At 47.9% G+C, this 13,261-nt stretch overlaps 1 protein-coding gene across 1 annotated transcript in view; it reads right to left on the reverse strand.

Annotated features, from left to right (window-relative positions):
- phactr4b (phosphatase and actin regulator 4b) overlaps window positions 1–13,261 on the reverse strand; it is a 60,781-nt gene that overhangs the window by 45,675 nt on the left and 1,845 nt on the right. The window contains exons 2-3 of the mRNA XM_062539266.1: window positions 4,423–4,615; window positions 3,593–3,637 (exon numbers count right to left, since the gene is read on the reverse strand). Coding sequence (XP_062395250.1) covers window positions 3,593–3,605 — 13 coding nt within the window. The 5' untranslated portion in view covers window positions 3,606–3,637; window positions 4,423–4,615. The remainder of the gene's footprint in view (window positions 1–3,592; window positions 3,638–4,422; window positions 4,616–13,261) is intronic.

Below are 13,261 nucleotides of genomic sequence, written 5' to 3' on the forward strand. Positions count from 1 at the left end.
GAGAAAGAGATACAGATATACAGGAGAGAGATAGAGTGATAGAGAAAGAAAGTGATCGGGATAGAGAGACAGAGACAGAGAAGAAGAGAGAGAGAAAGAAATAGAGAGAAACAGAGAGAGAGATAAAGAGAGACAGAGAGAAACAGAATGAGAGTCGTCTGAGAAGATGCAATGTTCCGGAGGACTGAGAGCGAATTACAAAGCGTGTCTCTAAGGAGCGCTTACCTCCATCAGGGCTTTATCACAGTAATTAACCCAGAGGCCCCTTAAACTGAAATAGCCCGCACACAGGCTCAACTAAACCCACACACCCCCAGTTCCAACACCAGGGGAGGCTCTCAAGGTCAAATGGTCACGCCAACCACAACTAGTTCCCGCCAAACAGACCAGCCAACCAGCACAAATGCAGTCTCTACACTTATGCAACCCAGGCCCGACTGGCCACACACACAAATATAAGTGAAAACAAAGAATAACTCCAAACCTAAAAAGAGGTCATGATAAAGAGTCCAAACACACACACACACACACAAAATATAGCTCAAATAAGAAGCACTAAAGCCTTTTTCTCTTATATTTCACACCGGCAAAGCTTCTCTGAGGTCAACTATTCTTTAATACGTTCCACCTGCATCAGCCCCAACATCAGATGGGCCTTTGGTGAGTCATTAAATACCTCCAACTGAAACTATCTTTCACCATTTGTTCAAGTTCCGGTTGGGCAAATCGAGTTTAAGAGAGACTTGAAGAAACCCACACACTACATGGACAGCAGTATATTGTCTGAACCAATCATGGCCATCATGCAAGTAAGACACTCATCTTCTGCACTGACAATCAGCCATCCATCATCCATGCACATCCATCCACATCCATCCAAATTCATCCACACCCATCCATCCAAATATCTAACCATCTAAATTCATCCATATCATCTATCTCCAAGTATCCATCCATCCAAATACCTTCGTATCCATATCTAGTATCTACATCCAAATATCCACCCATCAATCCATCGATATCATTTACATCCAAATATCCACCCATCATCCATACAAATATCTACATATCCATATCCACTCATCATCTACATCCAAATATCCATCCGTCCATCCACATCCAAATATCTATCCATCTAAATCCATCCATACTACTGTATACACATCCAAATATCCACCCATCCACCCATCCATTGACCACTGTTCAAATGATGCATGATTAAAATCAGCATAATGACACTGCTCTTGCCTCACTAAATCGGGCGTGCTCAGGTCATGGTGAGCGGCACTTGTGAGTTCAGTCAGCAGGGTTTCCCGCAGCGCTTTCCTGCTAAGGCGGCCGCCTTAACAAAACAGGGCTGCCGCCTTAACTAGCGTCTTCAATAAATAAATAAATATATTCGCCGTTTTACTGATATTTGACATGTATTCTCCCTGTCGTTTCAAACCGTGGCCGCTAGTCTCCCTTCTCTGTAGAACGCATTGGGGGAAAAAAACAACTTCGAGTGGGCCTATGCGCACAGGCGACGCGCTCATTCAGCATGGGTTATGTGTGATAATCAGGTGCCACTGCTACGCATATCTCAGAATGACTGCTAACACAAATAAACCTAGCTAGATTTGACGACTCTCACAGGAATGGTTCTCCGTTGAATCTACAAAATGTATGGGATGAGCGGCATAACACTTTTGAGCGCTCGTCTACTAATGCATACAGCCCTGCATCTCGTAATTTGTTGTGACAAACACTTGTGCCGTCTAGCCAACAGCTAACAACAACTTGTGACGGTTATTCATTCACGTGTTGTAAAATACTGAAATTGTCTGAAGTTTACACAGGCTAATTGAAACTGTACTGTAGCCTCTTGTCAGTTTCCTTCATCCCGAACTCGGCGGGACGCACGTTTCGGTTTTGTTGAAATAATTCCTGAATGTTTTTGTTCAGAGATGAACATGCAACTGTAGCCTATTTGACAGATGACAGATTTGGTTGCTAATGACACAATATTAGCGTTCAATGTGGTACGATCTCGTTGCTAATTACGTTTAATTAAAAAGCATTAAAAACGTCCCGGCTTTCCTTGGGCTAATAAGCAACAAGCACGCACAATATGGCTATGCAGCTTCAATCAAAGAATTGCAGCTTTAGTCTACTAAATCACAATTCATTAACTTTACCATACAGTCGCAATGTTACATTTTCACAGTTTCATCTTTGATATATGTCATGGTAAATTCTAAAATATCCACCATTAAAAATATTCTTGGTTTTAATAAATAATTATAATATTGACTGGCTTTAGAATATATCCTATGGTGCTATGCTGAGCAGTGCAAAGGTTTTGACAGATACAATCTTGCAAAAGGCCCTGTATTGGAGTTGTAAACTTACACTTTTAAGGTAAATTGTCTTGTTGGATCAGTCAATAAGTTGTGTTAATGAAGTTTAATTGTTTTTTGATAGGCCTACAATTAAATCACACTTTGAATGTGAAATCCAATCGTTAATGAAATGCTGACATAGCCTACTAAATTTTTACTTCAGGTGACCTTGTCTTAAAGTAAATCAGAAAATAAGTTATTTAGACAAGTGTTTGCTAGACTGCTCCTATAGCCAACAATCCCCACTTTACCCTTTGGGAATTGAACTGTTATATGATACTTGGGTGATGTAAATTATGAAAATCTCTTTCTTTGGTTGGTCTTGATGCGGCCTTGACTCCTGAAAGACTCGGTCTCGACTCACACTTGCCTCCGGTTGTTGTGACTCGGCTGCAGTTAAACCAACGGTCTTGACTCGTCCCCATTGATACGCACGCACGCCCCCCATCGCCCCCCCCCCCCCCCCCCCCCCCATCGAGGGGCAGTGGCGGCGATGCGGTGGGGACGGTACGGCGACGCCCCCTTCCCCTGGACAGACACCACCTTAACTAACACATTTTCTGGGGGAAACCCTGAGTCAGGTATGCAAAGCAAGGGAAGATGAAGAGAAGCGGGAGGGGGAAGGGAAGGGAGGGGAGGGGGGAGATGGAGGATGGAGTATCTCTGCACCAGACTGCCTGCTAAGTGAAGTGTAGCTTTGCTGCCGGGGGTCTCTGGGGGAGCTTTGCGTACATTCACACAGAATGAGAAACAGACCCGAAGACAGACAAAGGCTCAGCACAAGGTCAGGATGTGGAAACAGTCAGAGTTGTATTCTGCGCAGATATTCGGCCTGAGCGAGTGTCAGTGTATGGCAAAAAAGCATTTCCCTCTATGCCTCTCACTGCTGCAGTGGACAGAGCACATCGCGTTTGACCACAAAGGTGAAGGATGGGTCACTGTCCTTTCATTCATCAGATCGTGTCGGTGTTTGTTTAGCCATTCATTCACACACTCCATCCATCCATTCACTCATGGACTCATTCGTCACCTCACTCAATCGTTCAATCAGCCACCCACTCACTCTCCCCCTCACTCTACAAGGTGAAAAACGCCAGTCCTTGCACACCATAGAACACTGGAGTGAGAGGCCGAGATAACCCATTTGTCCTCTCAAACCACAAACCACCCACAGAGAGACAGAGAAAGAGCAAAATGTGGAAAGCACTCACCACGATTTTCCATCACAGAGCCAGGGATGCAACAACAAGATAATCCTGAGAGAGAGAGAGAAAGAGGGAGAGAGAGAGAGAGAGAGAGACACAAACAAAGAGAGAGATCAACACAAGATGTCCAGTGTTCCCTGAGATTAGTTCACCTAGAAATCTATACTTCTGCACCACATGGCCTAAAATAAAGGTCTTCATTCTTTGGATGCCTTTTCCATAAGCACAAATAGACATGTGTAGAGTGGCCTTTTAAGATTAATCGTGTTATAAGAAACATTCTATTTGTTCTAGTTTTCATAATGAAAACGTATTTAAAAATCACTGCGTTTCTCGACCAACAGAAAACGTGTTCTTCAAACCGGTTCGGCATTTTTTAAAACTAGGTACTATGTTGCTATCTAACAATCCAACCGGCACTTCCGCCAGTTTTGAACGGAACCAAGGATGTGTCATCAACAGAGGCTGTTGCATAAACAAGAGTTAATGAGATGCATTAACAGGAGGATGATATGACAGCAGAAATGAGCTGTGTAAAATGCTAATTAATGTCTGCTGTGTAGTGATAGTTGCTTAGCTTTGTTTACTCATGGCAACACTCAATGCAGAGGGGGAAACTCACGCTTTTAGCCTTCTCCCCCCTGAACGGTAGAACAACACGTCTATCTGGTCCGTTTTTGTTTAGTCGAAATGCTCCGAATGGCTCAAATGGTGAACGGAAACAGACCTGGTTTTCTGTTGGTGGAAAAGGGCTTTGTGTGTGTGTGTGTGTGTGTGTGTGTGTGTGTGTGTGTGTGTGATAGTGTGGGCTTACACTTGTGATAGTGTGGGCTTACACTGTTGAAGGTCATTGGCCTTGTGAGATGGAGGTCCCCAGCGATGCATTGGTCTTCTTTGTCAATATGTGAGTGTGTGTGTGCATGTGTGTGCATGTGTGTGCGTGTGTGTGTGCGCGTGTGTGTGTCTGGGTGTGTCTGTGTTTGTCCAGCTGCACACTGAATATGCCACGTCTTCCTTGATCACGCCAACCTGTCAGAGGAGAAAACAACACATTCAGTCAGTCTACTCACACACACACACACACACACATAAATCATGACTAAGGGGCCTAATGAACCCATCTGTGAACTCACATACATACACACACACACACACACACACACACACTCAACTGAACAACCCCGCCGCCCCCACCCCCACACACTCGGTCAGGTGGGTAGGCCACACTTGAAATGCATTTATGCAGCGACCCCATCAGACGGCTCAGCCTTGTGTGCACCTGTTTGAAGTGCTCCAGCTCCACGCCCTGCCCTGCCCTAATTGAAAAAGAAACTCCTACTCGAGTGAGGCAGCGCAGCAAACTCATGATGAGTGTGTGTGTGTGTATGATGAGTGAGTGTGTATGCTGAGTGAGTGTGTATGATGATGAGTGAGTGTGTATGATCTGTGGAGTTGCCTGGGTACAGAGAATTCCTGGACAAACTGAGCTGGAAATTACAGAGAAAATGAGATGATTAACAGACTGACAGCGATGATGTGCCAAGTTATAATAGACTTGGACAGAGGGAGAGAGGGGGAGAGAGAGAGAGAGAGAGAGAGAGAGTGCAGAGAGAGATCGAAACAGGGGCACAAGGATAGAGTAGAGAGTGGAGAGAGAGCTAACAGAGAGGTAATATACTGTAAATGTAGAGAGCAAGACCGAGAGGAGGACAGAGAGTGATAGATGGAGGGAGAGGTAGAGGCAGAGAGATGCGATCGATGGCGCTGGAGGCAGAGAGAGAGAGAGAGAGAGAGAGAGAGAGAGAGAGAGGAGTGCTAGTGAACCTGTCTGTGGGCCCTGCAGGGATCGATCGGCCACGGAGACACGCCAGAGCGACAGCTCCTCCTCAACTCCTAATCACAGCTCAGAGTGGGTGCATGCATGGGAGCACACACACACACACACACACACACACACACACACACAGGCACACACATGCACACAGGCACACGAGGGAGTTTTAGCAGTCTTATCTTTTTTTGTTCAGGCTTCTGTTTTCAGGTTCAGGTTTTTCTTCACCTACATGCTTTGGCACTAGAGACTATACCTGTGTGTTGAACGGCCTACCAATACAGCACATTAACTGACCTGGACTGGCGACTGGCCTTGAACTCCACTCGGAGGCCTTAGGGGAGAGTTTGAAATGGTGGAGGACAGCGGCAGGCAGATGTGGAGGACAGGAGGCAGAGAGAAGGGGTGTGCAGCAGTAGGGAGTAGAGAACACTTATTCTGCTTTGGTAGACAGACAGTGATATATCCAATGCTGATCCTTCACACAATGCAGGCAATGCTGAAAACATTCAAACTCCCCACAACTCATTCTCGTCCAATAACAATCATGGCAGGTCTCTTAAAGGCTGACGATGTTGGTTGAATAGGTAGCAACCAAAGAATGCTCAAAACAATTCCAAGATTCGTGGGTTGAATTCCCACACACAGCCCCGATGTCCATCCTCCAGATTTTAGGGAGGGTTCTTTGATTAAAACTCTAGTCTATAGGAAGAATCCCATGAGAACAGAGGTGTATGGAATCAAGCAAGAAGGATTGCATCCTGGGCAGAGGCCTTGAAAGAGACGTCACTAAGTCAAGTACAAAGAGAGAGAGAGAGAGAGAGAGAGAGAGAAAGAAACAAAGGAAGGAAGATATAAAGAAAGAAAAAGAGGAAGAAAGACAGTAAAGAAAGAGAAAAAACCCGATTCTGTGAAGGAGCGGCACAGTCAGAAGGACAGCGCTGAACCTTGGGAACAGTGTGTGAAGGCGTTAGCAGCTTATTTTAGCGCCGCTAACTCGAGCAGATCTGCCATCACTGCATCTTTTTTTTCTCTCTCCCAGGGACAGTGAAGGACAAGCTGTGCGTGTGCCGTGTGCGTACATTTCTGTTAGCGCACATACCTACATATAGATTCAGGCCAGACAAAAGGATGGGACATCTGAGGCAAGACATCCACACACACACACACACACTCACACACACACACACACATACGCGGTCTCTTTGGAATCTCTAAGTAATCTAATCTATGGCGCTCTGAAAAATAGGTCATGACCCTCTGGTGTGGTCCGCCCACTGTACCTGACGTTCTTTTGACCTTTTGACACCTTACAGTGCACACACACACACGTGGAACCCAGGAATCCGGCCACGCTGGGAGTTGTGCCCTCAAGGGTTAGCCAACGCTCGGGCTGTCCGTGCCCATGTTAGGCTGGCAGAGCGCTGGCAGAGTGCTGCCCGGCGCGCCAGGCATAGTTGGGGTTTCCGCCACCAGAATTATCCCGAAACGCTGCGCACTGCTAACCACACGCATAAATCTCACTCACGAGCTGTGCTATTAGCCCCCTCACACAGGAGAGCTGGAACAGCTGGGAGGGACTGTGGTGAGAGAGGGAGGAGGAGGAGGGAGACAGAGTGCCAGGGAGGGAGAGAGAGAGGAGGAATGCCAGGGAGAGAGTGAGATGGAGGAGAGGAGATGCACAGAATGCTAGGGAGAAAGAGAGAGAGATGGAGGAGAAGAGATATATAGAACACCAGTGAGGGAGAGATGGAGGAGGAGACGAAATACACAGAATGCCAAGGAGGGGGAAGGAGAGAAAGAGATGGAGAAGAGATGGACAGAATGCCAGGGAGAGAGAGAGAGATGGAGAAGAGATAGACAGAACGCCAGGGAGGGGGAGGGAGAGAAAGATATGGAGAAGAGAGAGAGAGGAAAATGGAGAGAAGGTAGGGGCCGACGCAGGAGAGGAGGGGAGAGGAGAGAGGAGAGGAGGTGTGGCTGTGGTAAAGTAAGACAAGTCCTACAGAGAGGCATACTACTGGGAGCAGCCGTCCCTCCAGAGGATTCTACTGCAAATATCACTCCTCAATACACCACACTACACTACACTGCACTGCACTACACTACACTACACTGCACTGCACTGCAGTCTGCAGGGAGACAGCCAAGGGACACTGTGCTCCCACTCAACACAGGCAGGTGTGAAGAGAATGGTGACTCAAGCCCCCTACGGTAAACAGAGACACTGAGCATCACACACATATGCCTCAGAACATGACGTCAAAGCCTCGGCTAGTTCCGCTCCACACACTAAACAAGCCCTGATACGAAATCACCATCACCCTGCGCGGCATAAACACACACACACAAACACAAACACACACACGCGCTGATAAATAAACACATCCGCTGCTACATCTCCCCCGGTCAGTGGAGGTGAATCACTACTGCAGTGGGCTGAGGAGCACACAGGCTGCTGTGCAGTGAAACTGAGGCCGTGTGACTGTGGCTTTGAGGCTGATCTGTTTGGGGTGTAATGGAGTGAGGATGACCGCAGGGTCAGCAGAAAGCAAGCTGACCAGCATGACGGACAGGCTATCCGTCCCCCCCCCCCTCCCCCCCTCCAGCAGTATAGAGAGCAGCGTTCCTGACCACAACTTGACCGTCAGCAGAAACAGGAAAAGCGGAAGTCCGGAAGTCTTAACCATGACCAGCGGCTTAAACCTTAACAGTCGGAGCAGGACAACAGGCACAGAAGAGAGTAGTGGACTCTGGACAGAGCAGACTGACTGTGTGTGCAGCCGCTCAGAAAGCTAAGGGCCAGGACATTCATAATGCCGCTTAGCAGCACAGCTAAACACACACACACGCATACACACTTAATCATCACTGGTGGGATCTTGGCAAACTTAAGTCTTGAACTTCCTTGGTTGGAAGTTGAATTATGAGAATGCTCATGTCCATGCATGCCCAAACACGTTTGCAGTGCTGGACAATGACACTTGTGAATAACTGAGAATCACATTTGCAAAAAAAAGAATATGTCAACAAAAGTAGCTTGCATTTTAGCAGCAGTTCATGTTCATCAGGGAAAGCTCCAAACTGCCATGTCATCCGGCTCCACAGCCTGCCACCTCACAAACTTTCACAATGCCTCCTTTGCTGAGGATTACCGGCCGTTCAGTGCCTGGAGCTCTTGCTGTGCTTTAAGCGTCACCGAGTTCAGTGGGTTCGGAGTGGAGTTAGCCGTCGACAGTTTCAGAGCGTTGAGTGAGTCCTCTCTCCTGAACTCTGACCTCTTCACTCTGGCAGCTGCGTTTCCACGGCGAGCCGTCGGTGATGTCAGCGATCGATGCGGCGATCGATCAATCTGCCATGATGTCACGGGCTGCCTCTTGCATCAGTGTGGCAACCCAGCAGAAAACAGAAACAAGGCAAAATAAACCCTGACTAAGACCCTTTCACACACACACACACACGGCAAACAAGAACATGATCACACACTCATTCTGCTTCCGATCAGAGAGAGCTGAGATTTGTGTGTGTGAAGTGTTTGTGTGTGTGTGCGTGCGTGTGTGTGTGTGTGCGCACATGTGTGTGTGTGTGTGTGCGGGAAGGAAGTTCACAGTAGGAACAGGAACAGTAGCGAGAGGAACCACATCAACCATTCAGCCATAAAGGACAGTGAAGAGCTCTAGTCTACACTGGTGCTGCAGAGCTCACACACACACACTAGGTGTGGAGGTGGGAGATGATGAGAATACATAAATAAACACACACACACACACACACACACACACACACACACACACACACACACACACACAGACATATGACAAGCAGCAGATGTCAGTGTATGCTCCAGATGACATGATTCTTCACACTTAAAAGCCTGTCAGCACAGTGACTATCACACACACACAAATGTGTTTGTGTGTGTGTGTGTGTGTGTGTGTGTGTTGCATGTACACAAATGCATGACCAAGTTCCTCACTTGTGTCTTACACTGTTTGCTAATGGCGAAAATAACAGGAGCTCCATATGCAGAGTGGGGTCAGGGCCCAGGGGAATCTATTCTACATAGGGCTACAGCTCTATACCGCACAGAGAGTGCTTATACATTAACCCTCACACACACACACACACACATACACTGTTGTGTATCAATAACACTCAGTTCACTGCTGACAGGCTGGACACACACACACACAGCCTACCAGTTTCTCTTGGGATGGCAGGCGTGAAAAGGGGATGTAAATGGCCTAGTTCCTGTCACAGCGTTTAACTCTTCAAACACCACTGGGCTCATTTCTAGCTGAGCGCCTGCAAGAGCGCGCACACACACACACACACACACACACACACACACACACACACACACACACACACACACACACACACACACACACACACACACACACACACACACACACACACACACACACACACACACACACACACACACACACACACACACACACACACACACACACACACACACACACACACACACACACACACACACACACACACACACACACACACACACACACACACACACACACACACACACACACGATTAATACCATCCGAGGTGTTCCATGCATGTTGAATCAGTCCACTGCTCCACTGCACACTGCGCACAGCTGAGCGCCCAAGTCACCGGCCAGCTTGTTAACTAAAGGCCTGTCACATTCGGAGCAGTGTGTGAGCAGGACATGTTCTAGCCGTCCTGACAGTAAGTCTATAAGCAAACCTCCAGCAAAGACTCTATGGCCAGCAATCTGCAAAGGGCTCTCAGTGAGTACAATCAAATGGGCAGCAACAACAACAACAGCAGCAACAGCAAAAAAGACATCCTGTTCCAAAGAGATCAAGCTAGAGTTTATTTCAACGGCGTGGTGAAAGAGGCTTTGGTCATTTTCTTCTCCTCTGTGCAATTTAATGCCCCACAAAGCTGTTCTTGTTTAGTTTCTGGACGTTTCTGTGCACTACCTTGGTGCCATGGAGAACAACCGTCCGCAGTGAAAAACCCCAATAAAATACCTCAGAAAAAAACAAACATCCTGGACAGCTGGCAGACCATGCCGAAGAAATGCTACAATTTGCAAAAATAAATCAGACAAGACACTGTAAATCAGGTGACTGCCACAAAACACAAGACACCCACACAATGGCGTTGTGTGCACACAATGGCATTGTCTGAAGTGACAGGTTCATACGTGTACATAATTATGTCCAAGAACAGCTTTACACAAGTGCACACAATGGTGTTGTGTGAGGAGACAGGCTCAAACGTGTAGTGTGTACACCCCTACGGCCAAGAACAGGGGTCCAGGGACAGTGCAGCAGTCACTGCTCCGAATTCCGCGTTCTACTTTTGAAACCTGAAGAGAAAAGACAAAGTCTGAAACTTCAAAAGTAAAACCTAAGAACTGTCTGCAGTTGGAACGTCCTAAATAGAGAAGACCTAGTTAAACTATATATTACAGTATATATATACTTTTGAATGCGCATGGCACATTAAGGGAGACCATCATGCACTGGAAGCTCATTCAATTACGCAAGGCGGAAATGGGAGCATCTGGCCGAGTTTGCGCGATCTTTAAATAGCTCCCTGCCTCCCAACACTGTGCCTCTCTCTCTCGCTCCCTCTCCCTCCGACCTGCAAAAAAAAAGAAAAAAAATACGGAGAGCCAGCTGCTCTGGCTGACAACGGCGAGAAAAATCGTTATCTGCGAACGCCTCGCGCCAAGGCAACGTCCACTCTTCACAACACACTCCCTGCTGCCAGCTGCTGAAGGGAACACCACACACACACACACACAGACAAACACACCCACAGACCAAAAAAGTGCCTCTGGGTACCACCGATCCTCCTGATCAACTTACTGCCTAAACTCAACCATACTTACAGAGCAAGTTCTCAAATGGGCAGGGAGTGGTTTCCTTGACACCCCACCATGTCAGGCCGGACGAACGCAGAGCACCTGACGACTTCCTGAAGACCGCCCTGAAGGCGGAGGACCTCGGCACCTTCCAGAAGACCTGCTCACTAGCGGTGGCGGCTACGCCACATCCTCGGGCCCGGGTATGCGACCAAATGACGGTGGGCACTGACTTGCGCTCTCTCTGTTTCTCTCTCTCTCTCTCTCTCTCATTTGCCCGTTCGCTCGTTCCCAATTCGGGACGGGGAGCCACACGTCATCACCGTTCCTGCCCCAGAAAAGCGCTCAGCTGCTCACCGCAGGGACCCGTGTGGCCCACTTAACTCAGGAGCTCAAACTGCTCCTTCTCTCCGCCTTAACACCCAGCCTTCAGTCCACACACCCCAAAACTTCCCTCAGCCTCCACACCTGTAGACACCCCTCCCCATCATCATCATCATCATCTGAGATGGGGACCAGGACCTCATCTGAAGTCCCCCATCACCATCACGCTATGGACACCATCAGACATGAAGGCCCCTATCAAAGGCTCCTTATGAAATATCTCTCCGCCTGTCTTTCAGCATCGACATAAAATACAAACAGATATAGTCTTCGTCACACACAAATCTGTGAGATGCGTCGCATCCAAACGGGTGAGAAAGCAAGCCGTGTTGTTTTCTGCGTGACCCAAAACTGCCCTGACATTTGCTGGGCTGAAATATCATTGTGCAGTGTCTTCCCCTTAAGTGGAGGCTGCACATTAAGACCGCAGCGAGGCGGCCACTGGCACTAATAGCCCTGTAAACCAGCCCCGTTCTCCCCCCTCCTCGGCCGTTTATCAGCCAGAGTAAAGGAAGTTCAATGGGCATCATGCTCAAATGTTAATGCGCCCCCACTTAGGAGGAGTGAGGCGGCACTCTGCGCATCCTGTCGAGGGCATGGAGGAGCGGGAACATTGCTCACTGATGGACAGATTGCTTCAGAGAAGTGGGGGGGGGGAGGAGGAGGAGGGAGAGAGGGAGAGTGAGAGGGAGAAAGACAAAGGGAGAGAGAGAGAGAAAGAAAGAAAGAAAGAAAGAAAGAGAGAGGGGGAGGGAGAGGGAGATGGAGAGAGAAAGAGAAATAGACAAACAAATGCAACTAAAGAAATAGACAAACAAATGCAACAAGGAAAGAAAGTGATTTGGAGCAGAGTTGGGGGGGAAAAGAAAGTAATTGAAAATGAAAAGGACACACAGCAGATAGGAGGAGAAATAGAGCAATCGGCGGAGATGGAGACGATCTGAGTGAATCAGGCCGTCAGGCAGAGACGCCACAGAGCAGTCAGATGCCCCAAATGATCCATTACGGAGCTCACAGACCAGACAGGAGGAGAGAAACAGCAGCCAGTCAACTGTGGGAATGAGAGAGATGGGGAGATCACTGAGGAGAGAGAGGAGAGAAGAGAGAGGAGAGAGAAGAGAAAAGGTGAACTGTGGGAATGAGAGAAATCATTGTGGAGAGAGAAGAGAAGAGTTGAACAGAGGGAATGAGAGAGAAATCACTGTGGAGAGAGAGGAGAGAAGAGAAAAAAGAGGAGGTGAACAGTGGGAATGGGTAAATCACTGTGGGGACTGGGAGACAGAAACTAGAGAAGAGAGGGAGAACTGTGGAAAAAGTGAGGTGTGGCATAACAAAACATTGTAAACAGTGTACACACGCATACACAGAGGGAAGGGTGGTGCAGAAAGCGACATCTTCAAAGCCTCCGCCGCACATAACATCAGTGGCAAGCCCATGGCAGCTATGCCCATCAGCACACCACACACATACAAACACACTCCTCACATGTGTGCATGAGCATACACACACACACACACACACACACACACACACACACACACACACACACACACACACACACACACACACACACACACACACACACACACA

Source organism: Sardina pilchardus, chromosome 6, assembly GCF_963854185.1.
Source record: "Sardina pilchardus chromosome 6, fSarPil1.1, whole genome shotgun sequence".
In the NCBI taxonomy this organism is placed as follows: domain Eukaryota; kingdom Metazoa; phylum Chordata; class Actinopteri; order Clupeiformes; family Clupeidae; genus Sardina; species Sardina pilchardus.